The following is a 20,604-nucleotide window of genomic DNA, read 5'->3' as shown; positions in this document are numbered from 1 at the left end:
TATTCAAATCCAAAAATTTCTCTTTTAGTGGTTATTCTGACTATATAAGATTATAGATCTAGGCACTTGGAAAGGCTTTAACTATAGATTATATACTCTATCATCAGAAGGTCAACTAAGTCAAGTTTTAGATAGCCTTATCACTGAAAAGTTAACAACCAGCTGATGATCTCCTGTAAGCCCCGATCTCCAAAACTGGAAAATTGTCTACTACTTGAGGAGAAATTGCAAGAGTTTTGGTTAAAAAATAATAGGTCTCTTAGAGGATTTAAGAGGATGCAAGTTAGCATTGGAATAAGAAAGGGTGTAGGAATAAGATAACTTGTTTGCTGTTCTGAGCTCAAATTTATCATATAGAAATTTGTGGGTCTCACTAAGAGCTCGAAATGGATTCCCTGATCACTACTTGTAATATTTTGCTCAGGACTGGTTTTAGATAAAAAGAATGGTATGTGGTGACTTGCTAGAAAGGCTTCCCTAATTCAGACTATATCTTGTCCTCTCGGACGCAGTGCCTAAAATGCAACCACCAGTATTAGAACAGCATAATTTCAGGGTATTTCCTTTTGCAATACAAACATTCTTGGGGAAAAAAAAAGATCATTAAGCTATCATCAATCCTTAATATTTTGGCAAGATTTAGTTTGTTAGATTCCTTTTCTTCTCTTACTAATGACTATTAAGGAATTATTGTTTTAGTAGAAAGAAAATAGCTATCTGTTACTACATTTAAATAAACAGCTTGTATTTAAACTTAGTCTCAAAAAAGAAAAAAAAAATCAGTTAATTTCAACAATGTTTATTTAGTGCCTAGTATATACAAAATATTGTGTTAGACATAGAAATATAATTTCTGTCTTTAAAGAGTTTATGATGTCTAGGTCAGAATAAGGGTTCAATGGAAGCCAGTTAGAGATGGCAAAGTGGTACAGTAGCTAGAGCACTAGACATGGAGTCAGGGAAATCTTGGGCTTAAATGTGGCTTCAGTTATTTATTATCTGTGAGACTTAATGAAGTTGCAGTTTTAGCTGCAATTTAATCCTTGGCATAAGGTTAATTTGAACTGCCAAAATTAAAGAGGTGGAAATCAATCAACAAGAATTCATTAATGCCTACTATGTTTTAGGCAATTTAGTTTCTTTACAAGTAAAATTATGAATCCAAATAAGGCAATGGGCCAAATAGAGAAATGGAACAGAACAAATTCTGGAACAAAGTTTGAGAAATTTGATTTATTTATTCAAAGTATTTAAAGTGTTTTTTGATTTGGTTCTTGTCTACCTTTCCAACTTTACTATACATTATTCCATTTTCATGCCTAGCCCGGCCAAATTAGTTTTATTGTTCCTCATCCAAGCGCTTCATCTTCTCTCTTCTTGCCTTTCATTGGTTATTTCCCATGCCTGGAATGTACTCTTTTATCACTTTTGCCTCTTGGAATTCCTTGTTTCCTTCAAGAATCAGCTCAGGAACTACCACCTACACACACACACACACACACACACACAAATCCTAAGGACTTATTAGATATAGGCTTATATATGTACATATTGTTGCACCTGATCAGGATGTAAGCTCTTTGAAGAGGGAGGCCCAGAACTGAGGATGGTGTCTAATATGTGTCAGGTGGCTAATAAATGATGGTTGACAGACAAATTTAATGTGTTTGAGAGAAGATCAGGGAGGGCTTTATCAAAGATGTGTCACTTGAAGTGATTGGAGTTTGAAAGATAAGGATTTTAACAGCCAGAAATGAAGAGGGAGTGCATTCCCAAGATGATGGACAGTGCGTTAAAAGGCAGAGGTGGATGACGGTGAGAAGAGATCTAGAATGGCTAGGAATTCACTTTGGCTGAAAGCAAGAGTGAGTGAAGGGGAACAATATGAAATAGTGTTATAGAACACAGCTGGAGATAGTCTACAGACCAGAACTTTAACTTAAACTTTCTACTTATGGTCATAAGTCACCTGAGAAATGTTTATGTGAGCCCTAGTATGTAGATATAGAAATAGGTATACAAATAAAACATTTACTAATAATAAATCATAATTTCATGGCTCTCACATTGTTAAGAGACGCCACATGGGGTCATAAGCCTCAGTTTAAGAAGCTGGGCCTTAAATGCCAATCTAGATTTTATTCTTTAAGGCTCTCCTTCCCAATGAGGATCTTTGAAAGTTTTTGAACAAATGACCTGGTTACAGTGTAAATGGAAAGGAATGATTGTGAAGGATATTCTTGAGTTGTAATTAACAGAAATCAGACAATGATTGTATATGGTGTTGGCTATATATAGAGATTTGGAATTATTTGTTTAACAGTAGCAAGTGTCTTCACATGGGAGAGTGTAAAGGAGAGGATCAAGATTAAACCTGGGAGGGGGCCAGAAGATGAGAAGGCACAGGATCAGCAAATAAAGCCAAAAAAGAACAATCAGCTAAGAGAACCAGGAGGGAATAATGCCATAGAAAGACTGAGCATAAAGAATATCAAGGAGACTAGAGTTGTCCAGCACTTAGCACAGTGCCTAGAAAACAGTAAGAACTTAATATTGTATTGAACAATAATGTCAAATGGTATAGATTTAGTAATGAGATCATTAGTAGCCCTGGAAGGAGTTGTTTTGGTAGTCAGTGAAAGAGAGTTGAAGGAGTTGAGGAAGGAATCGACAATGATTAAAACAGACTGTAGCTGAGGAAGCAGCGAGTCAATGGAAGGTTTCTGTGGGGTTATTTTTAGGACAAGGAAACCTAAGCAGAGTTTTAGGCAGTGAAAGGTATGAAAGGAAGACACTGAAAATGGAGGGGGAAATGTATGGCACTGATGGTGAAACCTCCCAAAGGAATGGAGAGATAATGTACATAAATAGAGGGATATCAAGTAGCAGGTAGATAAGGAGAGCCATCCATTCGACGACTTCCTCTTCAAGCCATAGGGTCCTCTGCTTCTGGGCCTTGGCACAAGCTGCCCTCCCTGCCTGGTGTGCTCTTCCTCATTTGATTCTTGGAAGCTCTAGCTCTTTTCAAGCTAAAGTGTCACTTTCTGTTCTGTCATTATTAGCTCTCTTTTCTTCACCAAAACAACTCTGAATGTACTTGGCTGGGTACATGCTACAGGCCTCCAGAAAAAAAGAATGCAGTCTCCTTGAGGGCAGGGACTTCTATTTTTGTCTTTTTAGGACATGCTTTCCACCCTGTGCATATGGAACCGTTCAGTTGCTTGTGCTACTGAACGGACTCCTGATGACTGAGGGCAGAAAGTATGGAGGGGAGATGAGCAAAAATTATAGCTTCACTCCTCAGTAGAGTATAAGTTATCTGCTGAAAGAGTACTGGTGAGGTCAAGGGCTTGCTGGGGATGTTTGAAATAGCCACCGTAAGTAGTATAAGAATCAGATTGATAAAAGAATGGCATAACAGGGGGGAAGGCCTAGTTAGGCCATGAATTGGATAGCTTGGATTTATAGTGGACGTAGCAACCAAATATTCACAACTTCCTCCAGTTGTCTGGAATTTGAGAACAGAAACAGAAATGTAGACCGGTGGGGTGAAGCCCATCTGTCAGCTCAACTCTACAAACTTCTCCCTTAGTTGCCAAAGTTTGCTGGTCCCCAAAATTATTTACTGGATTTTCTGGTAACAATCCCCTTTCAGTGAAAGGAAAGGAGGCAATGAGGTCATCTTATATGGTTTGCTCAAGGTTGATTGTTCTACATCTCAGTGGCAAACTGTGGAGTGGATCTTTAGTGCTCTAGGGCTAGAGGACACTTCCATCAGAATCCAACCTTGTGGAAGAATACTAGTTTCCTTGCACTCCACTCTCCACTTTCCCCTAACTAAATGTATTTGTTTACAAACTTTTAACTAAATTTCAATTCCTAGAATAGCCTGGCACTGAAACTAACATATGTGGCTGGAATGAACTGCTTCATGTGGTAAGACAATTCAGAACTGACACAAATTCCCTTTGAACAATATTATTTAACTTTTAAAAAAGGAAATTAGATTTTCTTGATTTTATCTTTTTATTCTTCAACATTGTATTATGAATCAATTCTTACATTTGTAGAGGTGTTGATAAATAACAATACTTGCTTTGTCTCTGAAAATTAAGAATAGCTATGATTCAAATATTGAATCTTGGCTAAATGGGCAGTTAAAACTTCTATGGTTTTACTATCAACTATTCTCTATTTAAATAATTGCATTGATATTAAATAAAATATGAAAAACATGCATATTCCATAAATACCCTTTTGAACATCATAATATAGTGAAGCATTTAACATATATACAAGATTTTTCCAAGAAGCTGAAAGCCAAAAAGCATAAACAATACACAATGGTTGTAATGGGGCCAGCATCCAAACACAGAAGCTCAGGCAGGCACAGCTCAGCCCAGTGACTCATCAGGGTACCCACCCACTCTCCCTCTGGCTGTCCCCTTTGGCCCCCAACTAGAGGATTGGAGTAAAAGAAAAAAAAAATGAGGGAAGGCATAAACCATAGCAATATAATAATTAAAAAAAAACAACAACCACAAAAAGTCTTTTAAAATTAGAAAAAGGTAAAATCATGACATAAACAAGAAAGTCATTTACAGAGACTAGTAGGTCTTCAACAAAAAAGTCCTAGAGAGGATGCAGAATGCTCAATTAAAAATATAATGCATTCACAATTTAAAAATTTTTTCCAGCAATTCTTTTCCATTTATTTAGCTATTTTTAAAAAAATGTCTGAAATCAGACTGAGGTCATAATGTTTAGATGTGGAGAAGCCTCTAGTTTTCACCTGAGCTAATCCTCTCATTTATGTTTTAGGAAACAGAGGCACAGAGAGGTTAAGTCATTTACCTAGAGATACATAGGCACTAAGCAGCAGAACTAGGGAATGGTGTTAGGTCTGTCGCTTCTAAAACTGGCCCTCTTTCTACTACTTCACATATAGGGTCTCTTTCATATTAGCTGTGATTAACTGTCAGGAATCCAAAGATGCAATATCATCCTTGACTGAACAGTTCTTTCCTAAGAGTGCAAAATAAATAACATGCTACAATCATTCTCGTTAACAAAAGTGTTTCTTGTGCCAAGTTGCCCAGTACTCAACTTTACTATACCATTTCCATTTATGTAAAAATGAAATAAACTCTACAGGCAAAAATAGTTTAAAAGTGACATGATTTATACATAAATTCAAAGAAATTTATACTCTTCAGCTTTTGAAAAAAGAATTCTGAATCGACTTTGCTTCTAAACTGTCAGCAGAGTACAACTTGTGCTAAGTATTCATTCATTCCAGGGACAGTTGTACACTGTCAGTCTGGTTTTGTGGCTGCTGATAGTCATATTTCCTGGCTGTTAAAAAATAAAATGGAAAAAAAGATAGAAGTAATTTAGATACATTTATTGTAAAAATAATAAAAACAACTGGTCATTCTGGCTAACATTATCAAAATGAGTTTCTCTACAATGAATTAATAACAGTTTTGAATTAAATAAGCATGCAATTCTATCTCCTAAGTTGAAAGCTAACCTGCTTTATATTACCCTCATTTATAGACATATCAAATACACAATAGTTTGTTCTACATATATTAGACTTACTTAGGATTAATATGAAGTATAATAATTACTCATTTATAGAGGATTTTAGGATCAAAAAGGGACTTTAATACATTATTTAATTTGATCCTCAAAACAGTAGATAGTACACTATCTACCCTTGTTCTGTTCTATCTACCATTTTGCAGATTAGAAAATTGAAATTTACAGAAATTAAATGCCCCAAATCACATTTTTAGTAAGAAACAGAACATATATATATATATGAGCAATGTTTCTTTTTAAATTAACAATTTAACAGTATAAGTAAAAAGTAGACTTCTACTTTAGGGTAAATAAATAATAACCTTTTGTCTACACTTTGAGGAATTTGCTAAAACTTTAAATGACAACTATGAAGGGACATTAACTTAAGATTTTGTCTATGGCATTAAGAAAATCACTGAGAACATGTATGGCCAAAAGAAGAATAAATTAGTCATGGGGGAGACAAAGAGATGGACAATTTCAGGGCTTCACTGATATCTGAGGCGGATGAAAAGAATCAGCAGCTAGCTGAGTGGAATAGGATGCTAGACTTGGAATCAAGAAGTCAAGTCAATAAGTCTTCATTAAGTGCCTACTCCATGCCAGGCACTAAGCTAAATGCTAGGGCTAGAAAAGCAAAAACAACTCAAGACCTCAAGAAACTCATAGTCCAACAAGGAAGACAATGTGCAAACAATTTTATTCAAACAGTACAAAGACAGTGTAAAAGGAAGGCACTAATATTAAGGAAGAATGGAAATATCTTCTTGAAAAAAGGAGGGTGTTATAAGCTAAGACTTGATGGGAAATCAGAGAAGCCAGAAGATGCTCCTGGTTCTGCTTCTAACTTTCTAGACTTTGCCATCTCATGTTGGAAACCCCCTCTACTCTGCCAGTCCCTTTTTCCACTGGTGAGTTTTTCTTGGGGGCCCCCAGTTTAGAGAAGACTTATTGACTTAACTTCTTGATCTTAAAGGCTGATTATGATTAACCTTTTCCTCAAGGCTCTGGTTAATACTTTCCAGATTCTGAATACCCTGCTCATCTTTCCTTCCCTTACTTTCCACTTTTCTGGGTACTCTCCCACTCCCTTCCTCCTAATCAGTATGGGTAGCTAGTAAAATCAAAAATAGCAGGAAGTAGAATTACCAAAGGGAACATGACTGGATGTACAACCATCCCTAAAATCAAAAAAGCATAATTTGGAAATTGTATTATATATTAACCAAAATTCACATGCTTGAAATGTGTGCCCAACCAGGAGAAACCATCTAGACGCTGTTGTCAAAGTTCTGATTCCAATATTTGTAAATTCAGATAAATTTCAGACCTCCTTATCTCCAGACTCTCAGAAGTCCATCAAATGACTTAGAATAATATTGACAATTTGGAGATGATGTGGATGTTAATGAACTAACCCTAAGATAGCATAGATAGGAGTTAGTGTGTTTCCTCAAAAACAAACACAAAACCTTTTAAAAATGAGATCTCAAATTTCTGCCCCTGAGCCTTTTTCTGTCTCCTAAGAATCCTTCCTGCCAAGTGCTCCCAACACCAATCCTCTATTTACATAAGGGACTCAGATCCTCTCCATCCCTCTTCTTCACAAGCTGGCTCCCTTTCACTCTCTCACTACACTACTTCCTTCTCCCTGCATTGTCTGTTTCTATATATAACTACTTTTCATCGCTTGTCTTTGTATTTCCTTTGTTGTTAACCCTTACACTTGTGGTTACGAAAGGATGATTGTCCATGGTCAAATAGCTAGTAAATATCTGAGGCCACATCTGAACTCAGGTCTTCCTGATTCCAGATCTGGAATTCTATCTATTGCATCTCACTGTTTCTAACAATAAGATCAGTATCTGTAATGTCTACCTTATTAAAAATAAAATAATACAAATTTGTCTTCAGTTAATTTGGAAGATTCTTTACCCCAAACCAAAGGAAATGAACATGTAATGTACCATTTAAATATCAGAAATTCTTATTTTTCTCTAACCAGGTTATTAGAGTACTTGGTTAATGTGTTTAATATTTCAAGTCCTAATACTAAGAGAATACAATGCAAATGGAAAACATAGTTAGGTAACTCTAGAGCTCTGAAACTGAACTCACTGTATATACTTACAAATAGAATACATTTCTAGTTGTTGCCTTAAACGGATTTTGCTCATTGTGTCATAGAAGTTAGGCTCTGTCAAAGTTTCTGACATAGGAGGCACACTGAATATTCTCATGATTTTCCTTTTATTCCTAAAACACACACATTTAAAAGTAATTAGAAATGTGAAAGACAATAATGTCTGTTTATATAATGTTGTTATTCTCCTGTCCCAAATATAATATATATATATATATATATATATTTTTTTTTAATTTAAACATGATTTCATTATAATTTTCTTGGTTCCACCAAATGACTGAGTCATATCATTTGTGAAAAGGAAGAAGCAAAGTGTGCTACTTAGCCATTTCTCTGGCTCAGGTATATTCACAAAAGGTAGACTCTAAAAAAAAATATATATATAAGAATTTCCATAGTAAATTTAAGCAACATCTGCCCTGGTCTCTCACCATTCCAACAGTTTTTATCTCTATAGAACTGTAAGACTTTTGAGGGTTTTTTCTCTCAATTATAGAAGGATTTGAAGCACTGTAATATTCGTAAAACATCTCATGTTTTCATAAACTTACCTTCTGGCATACATGAAAAGGCCAAAGCTAACAAGAATCACTATCAGGTACACGTTGGTGGCCTCATTCCAGGCTTCATGAACAGTATAATCAATAGAGCCATCATCTCCCATTACCCCATAACCTCCAGCCATGATGCTACAATAGAAAAAAAAGAAATATTTTCTTATGGTTCTGTTGGTAGGACTGGTTACTTAACTAAAACCTACAATAAATTTTTTTTATTTTCAACTTTCAAAGACTTGTCGCAGGGATGATGATTCAGGCTTCTCTGAGCAGCAGTGCTGCTAAAGAAAGCTGTTTGGGATTGTCAGTGCACACTTTCCAAATCTTAATCTGATGAAGATAAAAGCAGGACACATTAAAAAAGCAGACCAATAGGGTTCTGACTATGATGCCAAGGGAGCAATGCTGCAAAAACACTACTAGTTTTGAACATATCTGGTCGTCCTAACAATACTGACTTTAATGCCAGGGAGAATTTTGTAGGTAGTGAAGGGGTTAGAGTTCTTTCTTCCACATGCTTCATTATATTGACAAATATATTGTCAGAATATTTGTATTGACAGAAAATTTGTAGCAGTTTATCTAGCTTTGGGTTCTGGATCAAATTCATTTGGAAAAAGTTATGGGATTTAAAAGTTATTTTGTTCTTTATTTGATCTATTATTTATGTTTTCTTCTAAAGTTCTGCTTTGATGATCATCATGACATGGAGGTCACCCTGGAGTCTCAAAAAGCCAGCAAATTTTTCCAAATTGTTAAGACCTCTACTGGAGCACGGCCCCAGTGAAGGATCATATGTTTGTTCCCAGGGGATCAGAATGGCTTTAGAGTGAAGAATCTTCAGTCACAGGAACTTTACTAAGATTTAGAGAGCTTGGGATATGCTACAGTAGGAGTACTCACACTGGTGAAATCATTATAATTTCAAAATTATTACCTTATTTCTCTGCCCACCACTCTTCGGGGTCTCTACTGGATAAAAGCTCCTTAATATGGCATTTAAGTTTCTCTACAATTTGGCTCCAAAATATTTTTCAAGTCTTATTTCACCATCTGTCACTGCCTAAGCTCTACATTAGAGCCCAAACTAAGCTACTCAAATAAAAAGTCTGATTAAAACACTTGCCTGTGGTCACATGACTATTAAGTATTAGAGACTGGAGAAACCTTGGATTCGTTAAGACTCCCTAAATTCTTTTTTTTAAATTTCCCCCTCCAAATTCTTCAAGCCTAGCACATGTACTTCATACTGTCTTTCATTTAAAACCTTAGTTAATGTTTTTGCATGTACTATACTAGTTTAAATTTAGTGAGTATTATGAAAAATTAAGTTTAACTTGGTTAAAATTAGTATTGGGTCATTTGAGCACTTACTTTAAAATCAATTTGCATTTTGATGTGTATGAAAATATGTCCTCTGGAAATTAGCCAGAAGGAAATTGGGAATACCAGGCCTGAAGTGAGGAAGACAAATTCAAATCAGGCCTCATACACTTACTTATGTGACTCATTTAATCTTTGTTTATTATCAGTTTCCTCATCAGTAAAATAAGGATAATTACAGCACCTACCTCTCGGGTTGCTGTGAGGATCAAATGAGAAAATGATCTCAATATACATAGTACAGTGCTTGGCACATAGTGAGTACTATGTAAAAATAAATCAAAATTATTATTAAGTAGAAATATGTAGACTTTAGAGATGCTATATCCACATGCTATGTTATATACAACTGTGTTGAACTACTTAATCTTCAAAAGTCCGATTGCAGATTTTCTTATGAATAGAGCCAAAACAAGTTTCTTTTCAAAAAATTGTTTTAAGTGGGAAGGAAGCAGTGTGATTTAGTTGTTTAGGATTTGGCTGATACATTGTTATGGCTCTGTTTAAATTCTTACCCATTCAGTTTAACCTGCTCTATGCAAGGGACAGTTTATATTCTGATACTAGTCACATTAAGATAGTAAATATAAAATAGTTTGAGGAAGAAAACACTAAAACTAGGGGAATGAAGAAAGACTTCATGTAGGAGATGGCACCTAAGCTGAGCTTTGGAGGAAGAAGAGGATTCTGAGAGACATAAGTGAGTGCATTCCAGGGATGGGTGTTGACAGTCTGTGCTAAAAGATGAAGACAGGAAAAGGCATGTCCAGTTCTGGTCCAAGGAACTAGAAAGTAGCAGAGCCAGACTTAACTCTTCTGATTCTTTCTATTCCATTAACCTGGTCCTCAAACACATTCTTGCATAGTTCCCTATTGTGATCAATAATATGCATTATTAATGAGATGACTAACAGCCAGGAGGATGGGTCTGGGAGAACAGGGCATAGAATAATACTAAGTGACCTACATGGGGATGGCTCTAAATGTCCAAGGGCACTCATTCCTGCGGCGCTCACCTAGCCAGTTAATGTTTCAGTGAGATTCCTGACTAGTCATGATTAGAATGCCGTTTGGGACTTTCTGCAGTGCCAAATGACCTTTGTCACAAACTGTTTTTGTGAAGGATTACTTGAATAAGAACCGCAGTTGTTTCAAAATGGGGGTGGGCCAGAGAGATGCTAGGGGGAGTCTCACAAACTCCAGGTAAAAATCTGATCACATCAGGATAAAACGGCCTAATGAGATGGAACCAAAACACTGTGAGGAATTCAGAGTTTCAGCCAGAATCAAATGATTCTGCCACCCCGCCAAGACCCTGGTACCCTTTTCATAGGTCCCAGAAACACATGGCATTTCCCGGCAGAGTTAACCTTTCTCAGTATGGAGAATTCTGTGTTTCTGAGAAGGCACTAGGAAAAAACTAACGCGCAGGTAGTTACTCTTGATTCTTATGGACGTAGGAAATGTCTCAACGAACTCAGCTTCTTGCCATACCACGGGCGCCACGAACTGCACCGCCGACTCGGAATCCTTTGAACACCCAAACCCCTTCATTCACAAAGGTGGGACAGAGCGGCCGGAAGTTACTCGCCCAAGGGGCTAACGAAGGGGGAAGTGGGTCGGGGACGGGAGCAGGGAAGGCTTTGTCCCGGCTGAGTTTGAACTCAGTTCTTCCTGACTCCAGGTCAGCTGGATCTTGGGGACCACGTAGATCTATCCAGAGCGCCAACGTATTTTAGGAGGGGAAGAGCCTGGGCCCAAAGGCGCATTCTGAACACGGGCTTCTCACCCCCGTCCCCTTTCCCCCTTACAATAGGCTGGTTAGAAGAGGAGGAAGGAAGGAAGAAGGGAATGGAGGGGGAAGAGGAGGAAAAGCGTCAGCGAGCAGAGGCCCTGGGACACAGGGACTGGCAGGGAGAGCAGGGCAGCGAGCGGGGCACGGGGGAAGAACGAAGGGCAAGGGGAGAGGGAGAGAGGAGAAAGGACCGAGGCTAGGGGAGGGCGTGGGGAGAGAAGCCGATAAGGAGGGGTATAAGGAAGGCGGCGGGATGAGGAGGCGGGGTGATACGGCGTGGGGGCGGGACTTGGGCCAGTGACGCGACTTCACACGGGGCGGGGGGAGGAGGGAGGGAAGAGAAGGACGGAGGGTGGGGGAGGGGAGGAAGGCGAGGGGGAAAGGACTCTAACTCACGCTCGGGGACAGCACCTCGTCCCGCTCTCAGCCTCCTTTCCCCTACCTCGGGACCGGGCGCACAGGAACTGCTTAGCCCCGGCGGCCCTGGCCGACCCCTGCAGTCGTCATTTCCTGTTGGCCTGTCCGTTTCCGGAGAGGAGGAGAAGCCCGATATAGATTGATATCACCTATATCTGTCTATAACCTCTACGTTAGGTTGTTTATTTTTTCCTTTGTTTTTGCTTTTTTCCTTCTCTTCCCAATTTTTGACCGGGACAGAAGCTGCGGCCCCGGGGCCGCCTCCGGGCGCGTGAGTGGACCCGGGTTCCCCTCCCCCTTCGGACGCGTCACTGTCCCGCCCCTTCGAGACCCCCTCCCCTTTTCTCCCCCTCCCTATCTCGAGCAGAGGGGTCTCGGTTAACGGTCTCGCAGAAAGTGCGCATGTCTGCCAGAGACCACCCCCACCCCTTTGTCCCCTCCCCGCGAGCCGCGGGCTCTTGCAGAGAGGAGGGGAGGGGAGGGGAAGTAGGGACCCTTTTCTCGAGACCGAGCGGAAACCTTGGGCCCGCCTTAGGGGGTGTCCCCATATGCGAGTAGGTGGAGCTGCGACCCCGCCCTCTACCCGGCTGTTTCGTCCTCCCTTTTTGCCGCGCTCCTTTTCCTCATTCGAGGGTCCTGCCAGCCCCTTTTCCCCCCCCCCCTCTTGCGCTCTTTGGCAGGAGTGGGGGCGGGGGAAGGGAAGGGGAAACGAGAGGAGATTTCAAGTCCCGCCCCCGCCCAGAAGAAAGGCGCGGGGCGGGGGGTTGGGGGGCGGGGGGCTGGGGGGCGGGGCTTGCGGGCGCTCCCCTTCCCGGGGAGGCGAGGCAGGGGGCGGAGCCTGCGAGCCCTCCCCTCTTTCCTCTCCTTGGAAGGCGAGGCGGGGGGCGGAGCCTGCCAGCGCCGCCCCCTTTTCTCCGCTCTCCTCCCCGGGGGCGGGGGGGGAGCGAGAGGCGCCCAGGGTGTGGGCGGAGGCTCCAAGGCCAGGCGCGGTCTCGGTCCGGCTGCCCTGCTAGCTCGGACCACGTGCGCAGTGGGCTCCCCGGCGCTAGGCAGGAAAGGTTGACAAGTGGCGCGGCCCCAGCCCTGCCCTCGAGGGTGAGCTCTGGAGCCCCGGCGCGAGCGGAAAGGTTAGGGTCGGGGAAAGAGGTGGAAGGTGTGAGGGGTTCCACGCGTGGGAGGGAGGAGGCGTGCGGCCGTCGGAGTGTCACGATGAAAGTGTACAAATGCTAACTTTTTTCGGGGGGGGGGCGAGAAGGGGAGCGGAGGAACAAAAGTCGTGATTATCTTGCAATGGGCAGGGTGTATTCTTGCTTTCCAAACAAATGGCTTTCGTTTTCTTGCCCCCCGGTTCCTATCCCGTTTCTTCTCTAGGATTCTTTGGGATGGAGAGGAGGAAATGTTCTGTAGAATCAGGCTGTGGTAGCTGGATGGAATGATTGGCGGCTGGAAGGAAATGTCGGGAAAGTTTTATACTTTGATAAAGTGTTTTTTGTTTGTTTTTAGTGGCTCTCAGTTTAAGGGCAGGTAGTAAGTTGTCATAGGTTTTCCTCAGTAAAGTTTGAAATGCTTAAGATTTAAATGGTTGGAGCAGCTTTGCCAATAACCACTAACCAAAAGGGGCCAATAAATTGCGTTTCGTATACATGGGAGTAAATTGCTGCATTAATAGAATGATAATTATATTGCGTTTATTCCTGGAAGGAGAAATAGATAAATTCGTGATAGATTAGTAGCTGGAGGAATTGATTTTTGCAATTGCATGCAGTAGCAAATTTACATTTTTGGTAGATCTGTAAATTAAAACAATTAAATCGCTGTATAATAGCATAGGAGATAGAGTTCTAGTGGTTTCATAATAAATTGGACTTGGTTATAACTAGTATGTGTGGATATAGTCACAGCCACTGTGGGGGAATCAGGAAAGCCTTAATGATAACTCTTGATTCTTATCTTTCATACATATGCTAGATACTTAAGAATGATAATTTTTCCAACATTCGTTAGACAAATTAACATACTTCACCTGGGCCCTCTTAGAATCTCATAAATAGTGAACAGTTCCACCACATTTCGACCTATCCTAGCAATTCTTTGGCCTAATTGCATTAAGTTGGTCACCCCATGAGCAATGTGTGATTGTATAATGGAAAAAGCTAGGCCAGATGGCATAGCCTCTGCCTAAATCTTGCTCTATTTTCTGGGCATAAAATTCATTTCTTAATGAATGTAATTAGCTGGCATAAAGCATAATTATCTTTACACAAAGTCCAGGAAATGTAAAACTTCAAAGTAAGCCGATAACATTTATATCCTGTATATCTTTGAGTGGTTAGGCATAGTCTGTAATGTTGATAAAGTTACTTTGTAGATGTTTTAACTTTAAGGATTTTCTTGTATTAGTTTCATTATTATACATTTAAGTCCACATTCGTTTTAATTTGGTTTAATATTCCTTTAAAAAAATTCAGGTACCTGAAATGTAATGACTCATTTAGGGATAGCTGATTCAGATTGCTATCGCTTTGATACTTATGGCTTCTGAGAGTGGTGTGGTTTGGAGTTTGTGCCTTATGAGGATGGAAGATGAGTGGTGAAAGTAAGCTCTAGTAGAGAATGGGAGGAAATGGAAAGTCTGAGCCTCTTGATCCATTTTTATGCATTTACTCCAGGGTTCTATCCCAAGTCTTCTCTTCTCCCTTTATTTTTTCCTTTAGTGAACTCACTAGGTCCCATGAAATCAACTATCATTTCTGGGCAGATGACTTCCATATCTACATACCCAGGAGCCATCATCTCTCTGCTGAACTTCAGTCTCACCTACCCAATTGCCTTCTGGATATCTTCACTTGGATGTCCCATAGACTTCTAAAATAGAACTCATTATCTTTTACCCAAACCCATTCCTCCTATTTATGCTGATGGCCCACTGTACTTATAGTCATCCAGCTTCATAACCTCCAAAGTCATCACAGGACTCTTCATTTTCCTTCATCAGCCCTATCCAAAATAGTTGCCAAGTTTAGATATTTCTACCTCATCAACATATTGTTTCCCCTCATGAAATCTGGGTTGAGCCAAATTGTCCTACTTGCTATTCCTGGTACACAACATTCTTCTTTTTCTGTTCCTTTGCACAGGCTGTTCCCTATTCCTGGAATGCCTGTCCTTTCTCATCCTCACCTCTGAACCCCTATCTTCCTTCAAAACTTAACTCGACTGACAGCTCCTTTAAGAGACTACCTGATTCCTTCAGTTGATAGTTCCTGCTTACTCCAAATCACTATTTTTTTTTTTTTAGAACATATCCTGGATTTTCAATGAATAGTCTTCTTCCCCCAACTCCTAGTAAGCTTCTAAAGTACAGAGACTGTTATACTTTTGCATTTGGAATTGTGGGACCTATCCTAGTACTTAGCGCATAACACCTAATAGTATTTATATGCTGTACTTTGAGGGTTTAAGAGTACTCATTTGTTATCTTATGGATAACATACTGTGGAGTAAATGTTATTATAACTATTTTAATAGACGCATAAACTGAGACTGAGAAGTTAAGTGACTTTCTTGGGAGTTACACAATTAGTAAGTGATTGAGGCAAAATTTGAACCCCCATCTTCTTCAGTTCAATTTATCCATTAAGTCTTATATATTCCTATTGATTGATAGAAGGTTTTGTATTTGATGAAAAGTGATCTTTCTTACCTATATTTCACTTGTAAATAGCTGTGGAAGGGGGAAAGATTCAAAGGATGTTTTGCTGCAGTAGTTTGTATAATAGCTATGTGATATTTGCAAGAAGCTACCTGTATCTAAAGTCTATTCCCTGAAAAATGGGGAGAAAATGGGATGGCATGGCATAGAATGGAGGAGACAAGAAACAATTGTTCAAATTGAAAAAAAGAAAGAAAGAAAGAAATGCACATTTTTGAAAGTTAATTCTAACCTGTGAGACTTACCTGATAACACACACATTTATTTCAAAGCCTTTTCTTAATTCAAGTTATCTTCTTGAAACTGTTGACTGTTGGTTGTAGATGAGAAAATGTAGTAATTCCTATATATGGGGCAAAATCCAAAAAAACATTATTCTCCTACCTCCACCCTACCATTTTACAGAAGAAAACTCAGTAATTTTAATTGTATAGGTTTCTAAGTCTATAGCCTTACATATTTTACTTGCTCACAAATAGGTAAAGATTCCTGTAAAAAAAACTTTTAAGCCAGGAAATGTTTAACTTGTTATATATTACATAAAAATTCATTCTTGCTGAATTTTGTCTCCTCATTCTGTAACTTCTCTAAGCTATTTCCATACATTGTAACTGAGATCAAGTCACTTTGACTCTTATATGCAGTCCTGTTCTCTCAGGAGTTACAAGCTTGGCTTAGGAACCATTTTATTCCTTCCTAATTACAAGCCTTTGTTCTTGCTCTTTACCACACCTGGAACTGATGCTCTTTCCCTACTCTCTACCTGTGTGAATTCTTTCTTAATCCTTCAGGGACAAGCCAAAATTTTACCTCTTCCACAGAGCCTCCACTTCTTGTCATTCTTCCTTCTCTAATAGCTTTCACTGTCAATTCTACTGTTTGGTCATCTAGATAACAATACAGATTAGTATATAGTTAACTTTTTTGCATATTCTTAAAAACTTTTTTTCATCTTGAAGGGAAATTGTAAACTAGAGGGCAACAGCAGCATCTTATTCAGTACTGTTTTTGTTTTTCCTCTTCATTTCCTGGGATAGTATTAAACAGTATTACAGGCCTATGAATATTTACTGCATGAAAATTGGGTGCCAAAAGGGAATAATTAAGAATTAGAAGATGTGATTGCAGTCTGAAGAGAATCTTGCTCATAAAATCACAGAACCAGGTTAAAATATGGTCACAATGGGACCAAAATGTGACTCTCTTGGCAAAATGGGGAGACCAAAGAATTATAACTAGTCTGTTGAATAGAATAATAGTGACCTTGCCTTGATGCTGTACCAAGTACAAATCTGGATATACCAAGTGGAGTAGACTTAATGAAGGGATAGTAGGGGAATAATATACTTCAGGATGTCCAAAGTCAAGATGGGGAATGTTTTTTTATAATGCTTTCTGTAAAACAGTCCAAATGGAACCGGATGGGGATTACAACTCCCAGCAGACAGCATGGGGCAGAGATTTTTATTTTTGCTTTAAGCCATATGATTTTCCCTCATGGGAGTACAGCTCCCATTTCTTCAGGTTGTGTGGGAAAGTAGGCTTCTATATATAGAAGTGTGTTCTACAGACATTTTTCTAGGAATTTATCTAGTCAGTCCATAGATAGTTGAACAACTGTAATTCAGACCCCTCAGATGCATGTCTTAGAAAGTTTCTCTCTATCCAAACCCAAGGTAATATGAATATTGGCATCAATAATCCATTACTTGAGCGAAGTAATTTGGAATGATAGCTGGTATCATAATGCCTTTCCTTCCTTTCAAAAAGCCTTTAGTGGTAGTAATTTTCCAAAGTACTTTCATCCCCTCAGGGTTTCCTGTGTTTTGTTACCTGCTTTCTTTGCCTTTGCATGGAATGAAGTCCATTTCTCTGCTTGTCCTGAGAAAGACAGAGTAGTTGATGTTTGGGGCAAAGTAGCTTCTATAGGATGTTTCACTGGTGTGTATGGGGGGAGCAATATGTAAAAATATGCCTTAGTTTTTGTGCCAAAACAGTAATAAAATAGTTTTGAATCATTTGGACAAGATAAGGGTTTTCAAACAAAATACAGCAAAATCTGTGAAGGGCACCTGGTGCTCTTTGGAAACCCGGAATTACAAGTCCTTTTTGTTGGGAAGTGACTAGATGCTATTTTGGGCATCAGGCCATCCATAGAGCTATTGAATTTGAATGACACCACAGATATGGCAGTTTAATACACCACCACAACAGCTGTCCAGAAATTGGAGAAGGAAGTGTTTATCCTGGAATGAAGCATCGCCAGCAAACCTGGTCCCTGGTTAGCAATCAGGGAAGGACACGTTACCTACAGGTATAGTATATGGTATCATAGATGAGCTACATTTAGTTAAAAGCTATTGTTTGTTTTCTGGGCTAGGGCCTTATAGTAGAATAGTTAGTTGATGGATGCCATCTTAATAATAATTTGTATATATTTTATCATTCTCTGTCACAGAAACAATTAAGATCATGGATTTAGAATAGAAAGGGACTTCCAGAGCCATTCAGTGCAATCCTCTTATTTTACAGATGAGGAAATTTGGGGCCTAGAGAGATGAGAGGCCTTGTCCAAGATCATGCAGGTAGCAGGAGAGACAATTATGGATGCTGACAAAAATTATATTCCATCTATATACATGTCTTTGTGAACTTGGGGAAATGGAAGTTCTTTCAAATAATTATATTGTTGTCTAATTAGTATTTTAGACTTAGTCATAATTCTACACAGTTCCCTTGGATGTAGGCTATTGAGGAGGAGAAAATGATAAATTGATCTATGGTAACTGGATCTACAAAAGATGTTCCTTTCTCACTTCACAGATCACAGAATTTTAGAGTTCAAAGGGACATATTTGATTATTTAGTGCAGTCCTCTTGTTGTAAATCAGTAAACAGATATAAAGGAATTTATTATTTTGATCAAGGGTCACATAGCCTGTGGTGATAGGACAGAATTATAGATCATCAGATCTTAGAGATCATTTAATTCAGCTTTTTCCTTTTTATTAAAAACAGGTCCATTTTATACCAATACATAACTTATTTTATTTATTGTTAGATTTTTCAGTATGTTTACAAATTGTCCACAGAAATGCAGAAAACTGGTGTTTCCTGAAGGCTATTTGCCTTATCAGAAAAAAAAAATTAAAGTAATTTTGCAGGAAAATACAACTAATATTTTTAAGTATTTTAGGTGAATTCTTTCATTATCAAACTCTGTATATAAACTCTTCATGCTCTTTCCTGATCTTCTGCTTAGTTTAAAACATAGTGTAATTTAATAAATTACAAAACTAAAAATTTTAATTCCTATTATTTCAATCTTAGCTATTGTAATAGAGCTATTTTAAGAATTTATACTGCCTACTATTTAGATATTTCCTAAAATTTGGTTGATTTTTAAGAAAATGTTTTTTTCTTTTTTTTTTTTTTAGGTATTCTGGAGGGCAGCTATTGGAATTCATATTGGAATATGAAGGATTGTATGTATACTAGATTCAGTATGTTCTCAGTAGTCTTGGATTACCAGGATTACTCTTCTTCCAGAAGTCCCTTTCTTCAAAATCCAGTAGAACACCTAAGGATCCACCACCATTGTTCAGAAGTAGATTGAAATGTGTCACATATCCTTGAACAAGATCACAGAATGTGTGGTGAAAATGTTAAGATGTTCATGGAAGAAAGGAAAAAGGAATAACAGTGGGAAAAGGGGAATCATCTTGAGGAATTTCCAGTGCCAATAGAATTACTGATATGCAATGAAAAACATTTCAGAAAATTCAGATGCCTGTATAATATGGGTGATACAGCAGCTTACAAAAATGTTATGCTTTCTGTCTACTTTGATGTCTAGTTCCAAATTTTCTTCTTACTACATCATCACATAGATTCTGTTTGTAATCAAGATGCTTTTCACTGTGAATAGAGATTCCAAAATAGAAATGTAGAGGAAGCAATGCCACCATTGGAGTAATAGCAACTGAAAGTTTATATCTGATTGAACAGTATAGATAAATAGGTATTGCATAGTGATTTGAATCTTCTTACCTATATCAGTTTTAAATGGAAGCTTCTTAGTCCAATCTTTTTAGTCAAGACCCAATTCTTTCTTGAATACATCAGAGAGAATTCAATCTGTGATTGAGTTGAAGATTTGACGTATATGATTTAACTTTAAAAAGAACATCATTTTAATTTTTTTTTTATTGTGATTGTTGTACTTTGGAATATCTTCCAAATCGTGCAACAGAGGTTAACATCTGTATGGTATCTCACATAGACTTTATTAGGAAAGAACTAGAGACTTCCCATTCTTTTTTTTCCTTTAGGATTAGGAAAAATAAGAATTACAAGGGGAGACCTTTTTTTTTTAAAAAACGCTGAAACAGGATTGGTATGGTAGACAAGAAATCTGTTGCCATTTTGAGGATAGTGAAAATATTAAGTTAAATTGTTATTCCTTTATTTTAATCTTTATATTTCAATGGAAAAGCTAGTATCATTTGAATTTATTTAACTGTTTTGAAAGAATAATAAAGATGATGTAAAACTTAAATAATTTTAAGCTATTGCAATTAAATTCAGTAAGCATTTACTAAGTGCCTATGATGTACTGGGTACCGTGTTAGAAATGTGAAAAGAAACAAAGGAATGAGCAGAATCTATTCTTAGAGATTTGGTAGAGAAGAAATATTCCAAAAGTGAAATAACAGTTCTGTCATGTTTCTGTTTTTTTGATATATGTTCAATATTTAATAAGCTAGAGACTATTTTAAAAAATATACTGTTTCCTTTATTTTTATAGACTTGGTATGTTATTTTTGATCTAATAATTTTTTGTAATTATGCATCATCCTGAAAATTCCATTAACAACTAACAGTAAAGGTTCATATGAAGCTTATATATATTAATTTTTTTTGATACTTTGTCTAGATGTAATGGAAAGACAATGGTTATGAATTTATACTGCTTTAAATTGGTTAATGATTTGTGGTATCTAGT

The 20,604-nt window shown here is 38.2% G+C and overlaps 2 protein-coding genes across 13 annotated transcripts in view; one reads left to right on the top strand and one right to left on the bottom strand.

The window, feature by feature from the left end:
• Positions 1–720: 720 nt before the first annotated feature.
• SMIM19 (small integral membrane protein 19) lies at positions 721–12,189 on the bottom strand. 5 transcript variants are annotated; one of them, XM_003758015.4, is made up of 4 exons: positions 11,867–12,189; positions 8,287–8,424; positions 7,721–7,845; positions 721–5,355 (listed from the first exon to the last, which is right to left on the bottom strand). In XM_003758015.4, the coding sequence occupies exons 2-4, from the start codon at positions 8,418–8,420 to the stop codon at positions 5,291–5,293; spliced, it is 324 nt and encodes a 107-aa protein (XP_003758063.1). In that variant the 5' UTR covers positions 8,421–8,424; positions 11,867–12,189; the 3' UTR covers positions 721–5,290. The 5 variants fall into 5 exon arrangements, with proteins under 5 accessions (XP_003758063.1, XP_003758064.1, XP_023350523.1 ...); XM_003758016.3 differs by having other exon boundaries at positions 11,913–12,029; XM_023494755.2 differs by lacking the exon at positions 11,867–12,189 and adding an exon at positions 11,115–11,645.
• SLC20A2 (solute carrier family 20 member 2) overlaps positions 11,994–20,604 on the top strand; it is a 119,941-nt gene continuing 111,330 nt past the window's right edge. For 2 of the 8 annotated variants that reach the window (XM_012540000.3, XM_012539996.3), the window contains exon 1: positions 12,700–12,982. The gene's annotated coding sequence lies outside the window, so the exon portion shown is untranslated. The other 6 variants (XM_003758014.4, XM_012539995.3, XM_012539999.3 and 3 more) reach the window with 5 other exon arrangements.

This window comes from Sarcophilus harrisii, chromosome 2 (genome assembly GCF_902635505.1).
Source record: "Sarcophilus harrisii chromosome 2, mSarHar1.11, whole genome shotgun sequence".
Taxonomy (NCBI): domain Eukaryota; kingdom Metazoa; phylum Chordata; class Mammalia; order Dasyuromorphia; family Dasyuridae; genus Sarcophilus; species Sarcophilus harrisii.
Note: the sequence above shows the minus strand (reverse complement) of the source record. Positions and strands in the feature narration are given on the sequence as shown.

Excerpts from the sequence above, each read along its gene's own strand:
- SMIM19 (XM_003758015.4), bottom strand. The coding sequence starts at position 8,420 with ATGGCTGGAGGTTATGGGGTAATGGGAGATGATGGCTCTATTGATTAT. Across the intron at positions 7,846-8,286 it reads CTTTTCATGTATGCCAGAAG|GAATAAAAGGAAAATCATGA; the intron begins GTAAGTTTATGA and ends TGTGTGTTTTAG. Across the intron at positions 5,356-7,720 it reads ACTAGAAATGTATTCTATTT|CCAGGAAATATGACTATCAG; the intron begins GTAAGTATATAC and ends ATTTTTTAACAG.